Raw genomic sequence first — 14,351 nt, 5'->3', positions numbered from 1 at the left:
ACAGTCACCTGACCAGTCATTAATATGCAGACACATTCAGTTACACGGTTCTTGTAATCAGGACCACCCAAATTTAGCATGTGTTTTAAAAGGCACGCCAGTTCCAGCAGTGGTTCCCACGTTCACATTATTAGCTAATGGTAGTTATTTACTTTTAAACAACGAATTATGTTGTGGTTTATTAATTGGTGTGGCTTATGTGGTAACTGTATCAGAGCGTGTGGTGTGCTGCAAGAATGTTCTATACCCACCCACGCATGGGTCGTCAGATGTCTCCATCTGGCCACGGATTCCAACCTTGGAAGCAAAATTCAATGGTTTTAAGCAGAATAAGGGCCCTTTTGTCTCAAAAACAAGTGACCCTGAGTTCGGCCCGGGAAACTTATGTCCTTCACATAGCTAACACCCGCACAGAGGTGCAGGCGCTTTTAAATACTGATTTGCCGTTTCATTTCTGTGAGCTGGTGCACCAGATTTTTAACGCTTCTTCAACGACTGGGCTTGCACATTTTTTTAAATTAGTAAGCAGTGGCCTCGTGACTACATTTGAAAAAGTTTTTGGTATCATTCCCACGTTTTTCCACACTATTTTTTCGAGTTTGTTTGGTGGACTACCTGTGTTGCTGGCTGTAGCCGCAGGCATTCTGTTGGTGTTTTTCTTCATAAAACATGGATGCCCGTCCTGCGCAAGACGCCGTTCAACGCCTCCTGACACTGTGCCGTAATCGGATGCTCAACTACTATGGAACATTGCCGCTTGCAGCATTAAGCACGGCCTATAGATTGTCATTTCGGTTCACCGACTTCACGTGTGTCCAACCTGTGTTTCACTGCCTGAGCTGCGAGTTCGATTGGGCCATTGATTTGTGCCTATGCTTGAGGACTGCTCCTGACGTCGATTTTGATCAGCTAATGCGTCCCGTGGTGGCTCACGAGCTGATCTGTTCTGGCGAGAGAGTTATGGCCTTGGCAGCGATAAATGGAGTTCTGGGCCAATGGGAGATCTCTGCAGCGGCGGATGCCTTTCTGACACACAGCGATCTGGTGAACCCACCGAGTTGTCCTCTGACGTTACAGGAGGATCCGATGCTGGAGGAGCACGTATGTTCTTTCCCATTGCTAAATTGGATTGCTGAACTATTTTCAGATGATGGCAGTGATTTCATGCTGGAGGATGTGGCAACTTTCTTTGCATATACTTTCCAATCGTGAGATGCCTGGGAGGAATGCTTTGTTGTGAAATATGACTTTCCCCTCGCTGGATTGGAGGGATGGACTATGTTCAGCTGATGGAGAGTACAATCATGTGATGTCGCTGGGGATAACGTCAATGTGGCACATGACTTTGGAAATCGGATACGTGCCTTGTTTTTTCTCTTACAAACATTTGAATTGATGAAACCTGGTCCTACGTTTCATATTTTTGAGACCTGGTGGATGACTTTTGGTTCAAAAGTTTTGTTTTTATTTTTAGATTTGAGGCCACTGTAGGCATTCATACATATTCATTCATACATATTTTTAGCTTATTTTAGCTCAAGATTATTGAACTTTGCTTTCAATTGTTGTGTCTGATTTAGTATTGCCTTTTCCCTTATGTTTGACGGTGCTCGGACCAATGGGGGGGGTGTCATATGGATACTTCATTACATATATTGCGTTAAGTTAGCATGAGTGTATTACATGTTTAAACAGCCGGTTTGCCTTCGGCTTCAGTTTTGCACACGACACATACTTGTTGTTGTAGCTTTCACCCTAGAAGCGATGAGGTGGTTTATTTGAGAATAATATGTTATTTCTATGCTATCAGCTTTGCCTGGTACACTTGGTACAACTGTCTGCACACTGAGAGCTGCACACTCTAAGATTAACCTAACACAAGGTTGCTGGGAGGCCTGATCCTCGCACCACATTAGACATAACACAAATAATGTTGATGCCAACATTTTGGGCTCTACGCGGGTTTAAGATAGAGTTACACGGAATGAACGTAGACACTTGGTGCTGCGCATGAAGAGAGCTGGTAGCTGTTGATGTGAACTGCTCCTACTGACATTGAGAGGTATGGGGCCGCCCTGCTAAAGCCCGAATGAGACCTTCTTAGATATAAAATAATATGCTAGATAGGGTGCGCGAAATATAGGTGATATAGATTTCTATAGGTTTTGCATTATAACATGCTAGCACCTTTTGCTTACTATGGATTAGTGACTATGCTGCTGACTCTGATTTTTATAATCTGCATTTTGGTATTATACAAGATACTGCGTTTGAGAACTTTGCATTGAATATTAAATATTTCAAACTTGCACTTGTGTTCTTTGACTCTCAGTTTTGGTTTGAAATGATTATATAACGAAAGAGTGTTCATGTGTTCCACGATTCCTGAGGTATTCTAAAGATCATGTTCTGGTTTGTCTAAGACATGGATCATTCCATAATGATCCATGAGACACTGTAGCTAGCTAGGTAAGGGGATTTCTGACACTGAGATGAGTTTTGGATCATCCTAACTCACTGAGGTTCTAGATCTCTATGCACAGTTCTGTGGGAGAACGGAAACCCTGCTACAATGGCACACCTGTTCACACAGGTGAGGTGACATTCCCCAGCACCTGATCATCCTGCCAGAGTGAGATGACATAATTCCCACCTTCCAGAGACTTGTAGCTTAACATGAATGGTCGCCGGCAGACAGAGCTCGCGTGTGCAGCGTCACTGCCGGTGCACAGGGTTCACTCTCAAAGGCGGTCTGCATTTACAGCTCTAGCATAGTGTCTCAGGATCCTGCTGCCTGCAGCACTGCAGGCCTCACCTTCTAGGTCGCCCGAGGAGACATTGATGAAGCAGATGCTGCCCGAGAGGTGCCGCGTGTTCAGCTTCCAGAGGCAGGAGAGCAGCGTGGTCTTCTGAGCCGAGCTGCTAGCAGTCCACCTGTACAGCTTATCGAACTGCAGCTCGAAGTCTGGCGTCACCTTCGAAAACGAACAAAGAATGGTGGTCAGAACACGAATCACACCTTAGAATACCAGGGGAGCACGAGTGCCATCCTCCAGCCAAATGCCTCAATGCCCGTCGGCCTCCTACTTCTCACTCAGGCCCACTAAGGGTGGCTGGGACTGTGCTTACATTTTTATGTACATGACCTGTAACTGCGTGGAAAAGTCCTAAGACATTTACCTTCCCCCACCCCCATGTAGGTAGTTCGTCTTTCAAAAAAAGCATATTGCCATGAGGTCAGCCATGAAACTACAGCATGGCGGACCCACTGTCAATCTTTTCTTTGCCAACATTGCTGCTGGGAGGAGAGATTTCGGTTTGGTGGAATAGACATGGCTGGGCCAGCAGAAATGTCTTCTCCTCCATTCGGTGCCTGTGACGCCCCAGCAATTTAGAGGCCAGTCAATGCACCCTTTAGGGGGGGAGGGGGCAGCAATTTAGAGGCCACTCTGCGCACCATTCAGGGGAAGCCCTCAGAGGTTTCTTGGAATGTGGGGTCAACAGGTAGACTCATACGGTAGATCACAGAATAGACATAGAAAGACACGCCTTCTACTGAGTGCGAGGCTAAGAGAGAGTAAACATACAAGGACATGCCTACTCCTGGGTGCGAGGCTAGCAGCGAGTAAACATACAAGGACACGCCTTCTACTGGGTGCGAGGCTAAGAGAGAGTAAACATACAAGCACACGCCTTCTACTGCGTGCGAGGCAAGCAGAGAGTAAACATACAAGGACACGCCTTCTACTGGGTGCGAGGCTAGCAGAGAGTAAACATACAAGGACAGGCCTTCTACTGGGTAAGAGGCTAAGAGAGAGTAAACATACAAGAACACACCTACTTCTGGGTGTGAGGATAGCAGAGAGTAAACATACAAGGACACCCCTTCTACTGGGTGCGAGGCTAGCCGAGAGTAAACATACAAGGACATGCCTTCTACTGGGTGCGAGGCTAAGAGAGAGTAAACATACAAGGACACTCCTCTTCCTAGGTGCGAGGCAAGCAGAGAGTAAACTTACAAGAACACCTCTACTCATGGGTGCGAGGCCGGCAGAGAGTAAACATACACGGACAAGCCTTCTACTGGGTGCGAGGCTAGCAGAGATTAAACATACAAGGACATGCCTTCTACTGGGTGTAAGGCTCGCAGAGAGTAAACATACAAGGACACACCTTCTACTGGGTGCGAGGCTAGCCGAGAGTAAACATACAAGGACACGCCTTCTACTGGGTGCGAGGCTAAGAGAGAGTAAACATACAAGGAAACGCATACTCCTGGGTGTGAGGCTAGCAGAGAGTAAACATACAAGGACACGCCTACTCCTGGGTGCGGGGCTAGCAGAGAGTAAACATACAAGGGCACGCCTTCTACTGGGTGCGAGCCTAAGAGAGAGTAAACATACAAGGACACGCCTTCTACTGGGTGCGAGGCTAGCAGAGAGTAAACATACAAGGAAACGCCTTCTACTGGGTGCGAGGCTAAGAGAGTAAACATACAAGGACACGCCTACTCCTGGGTGTGAGGCTAGCAGAGTGGAAACATACAAGGACACACCTACTCCTGGGTGCGAGGCTCAGAGACAGTAAACATACAAGGACACGCCTACTCCTGGGTTTGAGGGTAGCAAAGAGTAAACATACAAGGACACGCCTTCTACTGGGTGCGAGGCTAAGAGAGAGAGATTAAACATATAAGGACACACCTTCTACTGGGTGCGAGGCTAGCAGAGAGTAAACATACAAGGACATGCCTCCTACTGGGTGCGAGGCTAAGAGAGAGTAAACATAAAAGGACATGCCTACTCCTGGGTGCAAGGCTAGCAGAGAGTAAACATACAAGGACACGCCTTCTACTGGGTGCGAGGCTAAGGGAGAGTAAACATACAAGGACACGCCTACTCCTGGGTGTGAGGCTAGAAGAGAGTAAACACACAAGGACATGCCTTCTACTGGGTGCGAGGCCAACAGAGTAAACATACAGGACACAACTACTCCTGGGTGCGAGGCTAAGAGAGAGTAAATATACAAGGACACGCCTACTCCTATGTGTGAGGCTAGCAGATAGTAAACATACAAGAACATGCCTTCTACTGGGTGCGAGGCTAGCAGAGATTTCACATACAAGGACACACCTACCACTGGGTGCGAGGCTAGAAGAGAGTAAACATACAAGGACACGCCTACTCTTGGGTGCGAGGCTACAAGAGAGTAAACATTCAACACCCTACCACTGGGTGTGAGGCTAGAAAAGAGTAAACATACAAGGAAACGCCTTTTACTGGGTGCGAGGCTAGCAGAGAGTAAACATACATGGACATGCCTACCAATGGATGCAAGCCTACAAGAGAGTAACCATACAAGGACACCCCTACTCCTGGGTGCGAGGCTACAAGAGAGTAAACATACAAGGACACACCTTCTACTGGGTGCGAGGCTAGCAGAGAGTAAGCATAGAAGGACACGCCTTCTACAGGGTGCGAGCCTAGAAGATAATAAACATAAAAGGACATGCCTACTCCTGGGTGCGAGGTTAACAGAGAGTAAACATACAAGGACACGCCTACTCCTGGGTGTGAGGCTAGCAGAGAGTAAACATACGAGGACACACCTTCTACTGGGTGCCAGGCTAGAAGAGAGTAAACATACAAGGACACGCCTACTCCTGGGTGTGAGACTAGAAGAGACTAAACATACAAGGACACGCCTTCTACTGAGTGCGAGGTTAGCAGAGACTAAACATACAAAGGCACGCCTTCTACTGGGTGCGAGGCTAACAGAGAATAAACATTCAAGGACACGCCTACTCCTGGGTGCGAGGCTAGCAGAAAGTAAACATACCTGGACACGCCTACTCCTGGGTGCGAGGCTAGCAAAAAGTAAACATACAAGGACACGCCTACCACTGGATGCGAGGCTAGAAGAGAGTAAACATACAAGGACACGCCTAATCCTGGGTGCGTTGCTAGCAGAGAGTAAACTTACAAGGACACACCTACCACTGGGTGCAAGGATAGAAGAGAATAAACATACTAGGACACGCCTACTCTTGGGTGCGAGGCTACAAGAGAGTAAACACACAAGGACACCCTACCACTGGGTGCGAGGCTAGAAAAGAGTAAACATACAAGGACACGCCTTCTACTGGGTGAGAGGCTAGCAGAGAGTAAACATACAAGGACACACCTTCTACTGGATAAGAGGCTAGCAGAGAGTAAACATACAAGGACACGCCTACCAATGGATGCGAGGCTACAAGAGAGTAAACATACAAGGACACCCCTAGTCCTTGGTGCAAGGTTAGCCAAGAGTAAACATACAAGGACACACCTTCTACTGGGTGCGGGGCTAGCAGAGAGTAAGCATACAAGGACACGCCTTCTACTGGGTGCGAGGCTAGAAGAGAGTAAACATACATGGACACGCCTACTCCTGGGTGAAAAGCTAGCAGAGTAAAAATACAAGGACAAGCCTATTCCTGGGTGCGAGACTAGCAGAGAGTAAACATACAAGGACAAACCGACTCCTGGGTGCGAGGCTAGCAGACAGTAAACATACAAGGACACGCCTTCTACTGGGTACGAGGCTAGCAGAGTAAACATACAAGGACACGCCTTCTCCTGGGTGCGAGGATAAGAGAGAAAAAACATACAAGGACACACCTTCTACTGGGTGTGAGGCTAGGAGAGAGTAAACATACAAGGACACGCCTACTCCTGGGTGCAAGGCTAGCAAAGAGTAAACATACAAGGACACGCCAACCACTGTATGCAAGGCTAGAAGAGAGTAAAGATACAAGGACACGCCTACTCCTGGGTGCAAGGCTTGCAGGGAGTAAACATTCAAGGACATGCCTTCTACTGGGTGCGAGGCTAGCAGAGAGTAACCATACAAGGACACGCCTTCTACTGGGTGCGAGGCTAGAAGAGAGTACACATACAAGGACATGGCTACTCCTGGGTGCAAGGCTAGCAGAGAGTAAACATACAAGGACACCCTTTCTACTGGGTGCGAGGCTAGCAGAGAGTAAACATACCAGGACACACCTACCACTGGGTGCGAGGCTAGAAAAGAGTAAACATACAAGGACACGCCTTCTACTGGGTGCGAGGCTAGCAGAGAGTAAACATACAAGGACACACCTTCTACTGGGTGCGAGGCTTGCGGAGAGTAAACATACAAGGACACGCCTACCAATGGGTGCGAGGCTACAAGACACCCCTAGTCTTGGGTGCAAGGCTAATAGAGAGTAAACATACAAGGCACGCCTTCTACTGGGTGTGAGGCTAGCAGAGAGTAACCATACATGGACACGCCTACTCTTGGGTGAAAGGCTAGCAGAGAGTAACCATACAAGGACACGCCTTCTACTGGGTGCGAGGCTAGAAGAGAGTACACATACAAGGACATGGCTACTCTTGGATGCGAGGCTAGCAGAGAGTAAACATACAAGGACACGCTTTCTACTGGGTGCGAGGCTAGCAGAGAGTAAACATACAAGGACACACCTACCACTGGGTGCGAGGCTAGAAGAGAGTAAACATACAAGGACACGCCTACTCTTGGGTGCGAGGCTACAAGAGAGTAAACATACAAGGACACCCTACCACTGGGTGCGAGGCTAGAAAAGAGTAAACATACAAGGACACGCCTTCTACTGGGTGGGAGGCTAGCAGAGAGTAAACATACAAGGACACACCTTCTACTGGGTGCGAGACTTGCAGAGAGTAAACATACAAGGACACGCCTACCAATGGGTGCGAGGCTACAAGACACCCCTAGTCTTGGGTGCAAGGCTAATAGAGAGTAAACATACAAGGCACGCCTTCTACTGGGTGCGAGGCTAGCAGAGAGTAACCATACATGGACACGCCTACTCTTGGGTGAAAGGCTAGCAGAGAGTAACCATACAAGGACACGCCTTCTACTGGGTGCGAGGCTAGAAGAGAGTACACATACAAGGACATGGCTACTCTTGGGTGCAAAGCTAGCGGAGAGTAAACATACAAGGACACGCTTTCTACTGGGTGCGAGGCTAGCAGAGAGTAAACATACAAGGACACACGTACCACTGGGTGCGAGGCTAGAAGAGAGTAAACATACAAGGACACGCCTACTCTTGGGTGCGAGGCTACAAGAGAGTAAACATACAAGGACACCCTACCACTGGGTGCGAGGCTAGAAAAGAGTAAACATACAAGGACACGCCTTCTACTGGGTGCGAGGCTAGCAGAGAGTAAACATACAAGGACACACCTTCTACTGGGTGCGAGGCTTGCAGAGAGTAAACATACAAGGACACGCCTACCAATAGGTGTGAGGCTACAAGACACCCCTAGTCTTGGGTGCAAGGCTAGCAGAGAGTAAACATACAAGGCACGCCTTCTCCGGGTGCGAGGCTAGCAGAGAGTAACCATACATGGACACACCTACTCCTGGGTGAAAGGCTAGCAAAGTAAAAATACAGGGACAGAGCTACTCCTGGGTGTGAGGCTAGCAGAGAGCAAACATACAAGGACACGCCTACTCCTGGGTGTGAGGCTAGCAGAGAGTAAACATACAAGGACACACCTATCACTGGGTGCGAGGCTAGAAGAGAGTAAACATACAAGGACACTCCTACTCTTGGGTGCGAGGCTACAAGAGAGTAAACATACAACACCCTACCACTGGGTGTGAAACTAGAAAAGAGTAAACATACAAGGACACGCCTTCTACTGGGTGCGAGGCTAGCAGAGAGTAAACCTACAAGGACACGCCTTCTCCTGGGTGCGAGGCTAGCAGAGTAAACATACAAGGAAACGCCTTCTCCTGGGTGCGAGGATAAGAGAGAGTAAACATACAAGGACACGCCTTCTACTGGGTGTGAGGCTAAGAGAGAGTAAACATACAAGGACACGCCTACTCCTGGGTGCGAGGCTAGCAGAGAGTAAACATACAAGGACACGCCTTTTACTAGGTGCGAAGCTAACAGAGTAAACATACAAGGACACGCCTTCCACTGGGTGCAAGGCTAGCAGAGAGTAAACATACAAGGACACACCTTCTACTGGGTGCGAGGCTAGCACAGAGTAAACATACAAGGACACGCCTTCCACTGGGTGCGAGGCTAGCAGAGAGAAAACATACAAGGACCCGCCTTCTACTGAGTGCGAGGTTAGCAGAGAGTAAACATACAAGGGCACGCCTTCTAATGGGTACGAGGCTAACAGAGAATAAACATTCAAGGACACGCCTACTCCCGGGTGCGAGGCTAGCAGAAAGTAAACATACAGAGACACGCCTACTCCTGGGTGCGAGGCTAGCAGAGAGTAAACATACAAGGACACGCCTACAACTGGATGCGAGGCTAGAAGAGAGTAAACATACAAGGACACACCTACTCCTGGGTGCGTGGCTAGCAGAGAGTAAACATACAAGAACACGCTTTCTACTGGGTGCGAGGATAGCAGAGAGTAAATATACAGGGACACACCTACCACTGGGTGCAAGGCTAGAAGAGAATAAATATACAAGGACACGCCTAGTCTTGGGTACGAGGCTACAAGAGAGTAAACACATAGGACACCCTACCACTGGGTGCGCGGCTAGAAAAGAGTAAACATACAAGGACACGCCTTCTACAGGGTGTGAGGCTAGCAGAGAGTAAACATACAAGGACACACCTTCTACTGGGTGCGAGGCTAGCAAAGAGTAAGCATACAAGGACACGCCTTCTACTGGGTGCGAAGCTAGAAGAGAGTAAACATACAAGGACACCCCTAGTCCTGGGTGCAAGGCTAGCAGAGAGTAAACATAAAAGGACACACCTTCTACTGGGTGCGAGGCTAGCAGAGAGTAACCATACATGGACACGCCTACTCCTGGGTGAAAGGCTAGCAGAGTAAAAATACAAAGACAAGCCTACTCCTGGGTGCGAGGCTAGCAGAGAGTAAACATACCAGGACACGCCTATTCCTGGGTGCGAGGCTAGCAGAGAGTAAACATACAAGGACACACCTTCTACTGGGTGCGGGGCTAGAAGAGAGTAAACATACAAGGACACACCCACCACTGGGTGCGAGGCTAGAAGAGAGTAAACATACAAGGACACACCTACTCTTGGGTGCGAGGCTACAAGAGAGTAAACATACAACACCCTACCACTGGGTGCAAAACTAGAAAAGAGTAAACATACAAGAACACGCCTTCTACTGGGTGTGAGGCTAGCAGAGAGTAAACATACAAGGACACGCCTTCTACTGGGTGCGAGGCTAGCAGAGTAAACATACAAGGAAACGCCTTCTCCTGGGTGTGAGGATAAGAGAGAGTAAACATACAAGGACACGCCTTCTACTGGGTGTGAGGCTAAGAGAGAGTAAACATACAAGGACACGCCTACTCCTGGGTGCGAGGCTAGCAGAGAGTAAACATACAAGGACAAGCCTTTTACTAGGTGCGAAGCTAACAGAGTAAACATACAAGGACACGCCTTCCACTGGGTGCGAGGCTAGCCGAGAGTAAACATACAAGAACACACCTTCTACTGGGTGCGAGGCTAGCACAGAGTAAACATACAAGGACACGCCTTCAACTGGGTGCGAGGCTAACAGAGAGTAAACATACAACACGCCTACTACTGGGTGCGAGGCTAGCAGACAGTAAACATACAAGGACATGCCTATTCCTGGGTGTGAGACTAGCAGAGAGTAAACATACAAGGACACGCCTTCTACTGAGTGTGAGGCTAGCAGAGAGAAAACATACAAGGACACGCCTTCTACTGAGTGCGAGGTTAGCAGAGAGTAAACATACAAGGGCACACCTTCTACTGGGTGAGAGGCTAACAGAGAATAAACATTCAAGAACACGCCTACTCCTGGGTGCGAGGCTGGCAGAGAGTAAACATACATGGGCACGCCAACTCATGGGTGCGAGGCTAGCCGAGAGTAAACATACAAGGACACGCCTACCACTGGATGCGAGGCTAGAAGAGAGTAAACATACAAGGACACGCCTACTCCTGGGTGCGTGGCTAGCAGAGAGTAAACATACAAGGGCACGCCTTCTCCTGGGTGCGAGGATAAGAGAGAGTAAACATACAAGGACACGCCTTCTACTGGGTGTGAGGCTAAGAGAGAGTAAACATACAAGGACACGCCTACTCCTAGGTGCGAGGCTAGCAGAGAGTAAACATACAAGGACACCCCAACCACTGTATGCGAGGCTAGAAGAGAGTAAACATACAAGGACACGCCTACTCCTGGGTGCGAGGCTTGCAGAGAGTAAACATAAAAGGACACGCCTTCTACTGGGTGCGAGGCTAGCAGAGAGTAACCATACAAGGACACGCCTTCTACTGGGTGCGAGGCTAGAAGAGAGTACACATACAAGGACACGCCTACTCCTGGGTGCGAGGCTAGCAGAGAGTAAACATACAAGGACACACCTACCACTGGGTGCGAGGCTAGAAGAGAGTAAACATACAAGGACACGCCTACTCTTGGGTGCGAGGCTACAAGAGAGTAAACATACAAGGACAGCCTACTACTGGGTGCGAGGCTAGAAAAGAGCAAACATACAAGGACACGCCTTCTACTGGGTGCGAGGCTAGCTGACAGTAAACATACAAGGACACACCTTCTACTGGGTGCGAGGCTAGCAGATAGTAAATATACAAGGAAACGCCTACCAATGGGTGCGAGGCTACAAGAGAGTAAACATACAAGGACACCCCTAGTCCTGGGTTCAAGGCTATTAGAGTAAACATACAAGGACATGCCTTCTACTGGGTGCGAGGCTAACAGGGAGTAACCATACATGGACACGCCTACTCCTGGGTGAAAGGCTAGCAGAGTAAACATACAAGGAAACGCCTTCTCCTGGGTGTGAGGATAAGAGAGAGTAAACATACAAGGACACGCCTTCTACTGGATGTGAGGCTAAGAGAGAGTAAACATACAAGGACACGCCTACTCCTGGGTGCGAGGCTAGCAGAGAGTAAACATACAAGGACAAGCCTTTTACTAGGTGCGAAGCTAACAGAGTAAACATACAAGGACACGCCTTCCACTGGGTGCGAGGCTAGCCGAGATTAAACATACAAGAACACACCTTCTACTGGGTGCGAGGCTAGCACAGAGTAAACATACAAGGACACGCCTTCAACTGGGTGCGAGGCTAACAGAGAGTAAACATACAACACGCCTACTACTGGGTGCGAGGCTAGCAGACAGTAAACATACAAGGACACGCCTATTCCTGGGTGTGAGACTAGCAGAGAGTAAACATACAAGGACACGCCTTCTACTGAGTGTGAGGCTAGCAGAGAGAAAACATACAAGGACACGCCTTCTACTGAGTGCGAGGTTAGCAGAGAGTAAACATACAAGGGCACGCCTTCTACTGGGTGAGAGGCTAACAGAGAATAAACATTCAAGAACACGCCTACTCCTGGGTGCGAGGCTGGCAGAGAGTAAACATACATGGGCACGCCAATTCATGGGTGCGAGGCTAGCCGAGAGTAAACATACAAGGACACGCCTACCACTGGATGCGAGGCTAGAAGAGAGTAAACATACAAGGACACGCCTACTCCTGGGTGCGTGGCTAGCAGAGAGTAAACATACAAGGGCACGCCTTCTCCTGGGTGCGAGGATAAGAGAGAGTAAACATACAAGGACACGCCTTCTACTGGGTGTGAGGCTAAGAGAGAGTAAACATACAAGGACACGCCTACTCCTAGGTGCGAGGCTAGCAGAGAGTAAACATACAAGGACACGCCAACCACTGTATGCGAGGCTAGAAGAGAGTAAACATACAAGGACACGCCTACTCCTGGGTGCGAGGCTTGCAGAGAGTAAACATAAAAGGACACGCCTTCTACTGGGTGCGAGGCTAGCAGAGAGTAACCATACAAGGACCGCCTTCTACTGGGTGCGAGGCTAGAAGAGAGTACACATACAAGGACACGCCTACTCCTGGGTGCGAGGCTAGCAGAGAGTAAACATACAAGGACACACCTACCACTGGGTGCGAGGCTAGAAGAGAGTAAACATACAAGGACACGCCTACTCTTGGGTGCGAGGCTACAAGAGAGTAAACATACAAGGACAGCCTACTACTGGGTGCGAGGCTAGAAAAGAGCAAACATACAAGGACACGCCTTCTACTGGGTGCGAGGCTAGCTGACAGTAAACATACAAGGACACACCTTCTACTGGGTGCGAGGCTAGCAGAGAGTAAATATACAAGGACACGCCTACCAATGGGTGCGAGGCTACAAGAGAGTAAACATACAAGGACACCCCTAGTCCTGGGTTCAAGGCTATTAGAGTAAACATACAAGGACACGCCTTCTACTGGGTGCGAGGCTAGCAGGGAGTAACCATACATGCACACGCCTACTCCTGGGTGAAAGGCTAGCAGAGTAAAAATACAAGGACAAGCCTACTCCTGGGTGCGAGGCTAGCAGAGAGTAAACATAAAAGGACACGCCTCCTCCTGGGTGCGAGGCTAGCAGAGAGTAAAAATACAAGGACACGCCTTCTACTGGGTGCAAGGTTAGCAGGGAGTAACCATACATGGACACGCCTACTCCTGGGTGAAAGGCTAGCAGAGTAAAAATACAAGGACAAGCCTACTCCTGGGTGCGAGGCTAGCAGAGAGTAAACATAAAAGGACACGCCTCCTCCTGGGTGCAAGGCTAGCAGAGAGTAAAAATACAAGGACACGCCTTCTACTGGGTGCAAGGCTAGCAGAGAGTAAACATACAAGGACACACCTACCACTGGGTGCGAGGCTAGTAGAGAGTAAACATACAAGGACACGCCTACTCTTGGGTGCGAGGCTACAAAAGAGTAAACATACAACATCCTACCACTGAGTGCGACACTAGAAAAGAGTAAACATACAAGGACACGCCTTCTACTGGGTGCGAGGCTAGCAGAGAGTAAACATACAAGGACACGCCTTCTACTGGGTGCGTAGCTAACAGAGTAAACATACAAGGACACGCCTTCTACTGGGTGCAAGGATAGCAGAGAGTAAACATACAAGGACACACCTTCTACTGGGTGCGAGGCTAGCACAGAGTAAACATATAAGGACAGGCCTTCCACTGGGTGCGAGGCTAGAAGACAGTAAACATAAAAGGACACGCCTACTCCTGGGTGTGAGACTAGCAGAGAGTAAACATACAAGGGCACGCCTTCTACTGGGTGCGACGCTAACAGAGAATAAACATTCAAGGACACGTCTACTCCTGGGTGCAAGGCTAGCAGAGAGTAAACATACATGGACACGCCTACTCCTGGGTGGGAGGCTAGCGAGAGTAAACATACAAGGACACGCCTACCTCTGGATGCGAGGTTAGA

At 48.9% G+C, this 14,351-nt stretch overlaps 1 protein-coding gene across 1 annotated transcript in view; it reads right to left on the bottom strand.

Moving 5' to 3' along the window:
- The window catches only part of LOC147689434 (exocyst complex component 1-like), a 1,248,358-nt gene that overhangs the window by 794,507 nt on the left and 439,500 nt on the right, over nucleotides 1-14,351 (bottom strand). The window contains exon 5 of the mRNA XM_086939926.1: nucleotides 2,816-2,975. Coding sequence (XP_086796052.1) covers nucleotides 2,816-2,975 — 160 coding nt within the window. The remainder of the gene's footprint in view (nucleotides 1-2,815; nucleotides 2,976-14,351) is intronic.

Source organism: Lissotriton vulgaris, chromosome 10, assembly GCF_964263255.1.
Source record: "Lissotriton vulgaris chromosome 10, aLisVul1.2, whole genome shotgun sequence".
Taxonomy (NCBI): domain Eukaryota; kingdom Metazoa; phylum Chordata; class Amphibia; order Caudata; family Salamandridae; genus Lissotriton; species Lissotriton vulgaris.
The sequence above is the reverse complement of the archived record's forward strand: the minus strand, read 5'-3'. Positions and strand labels throughout refer to the sequence as shown.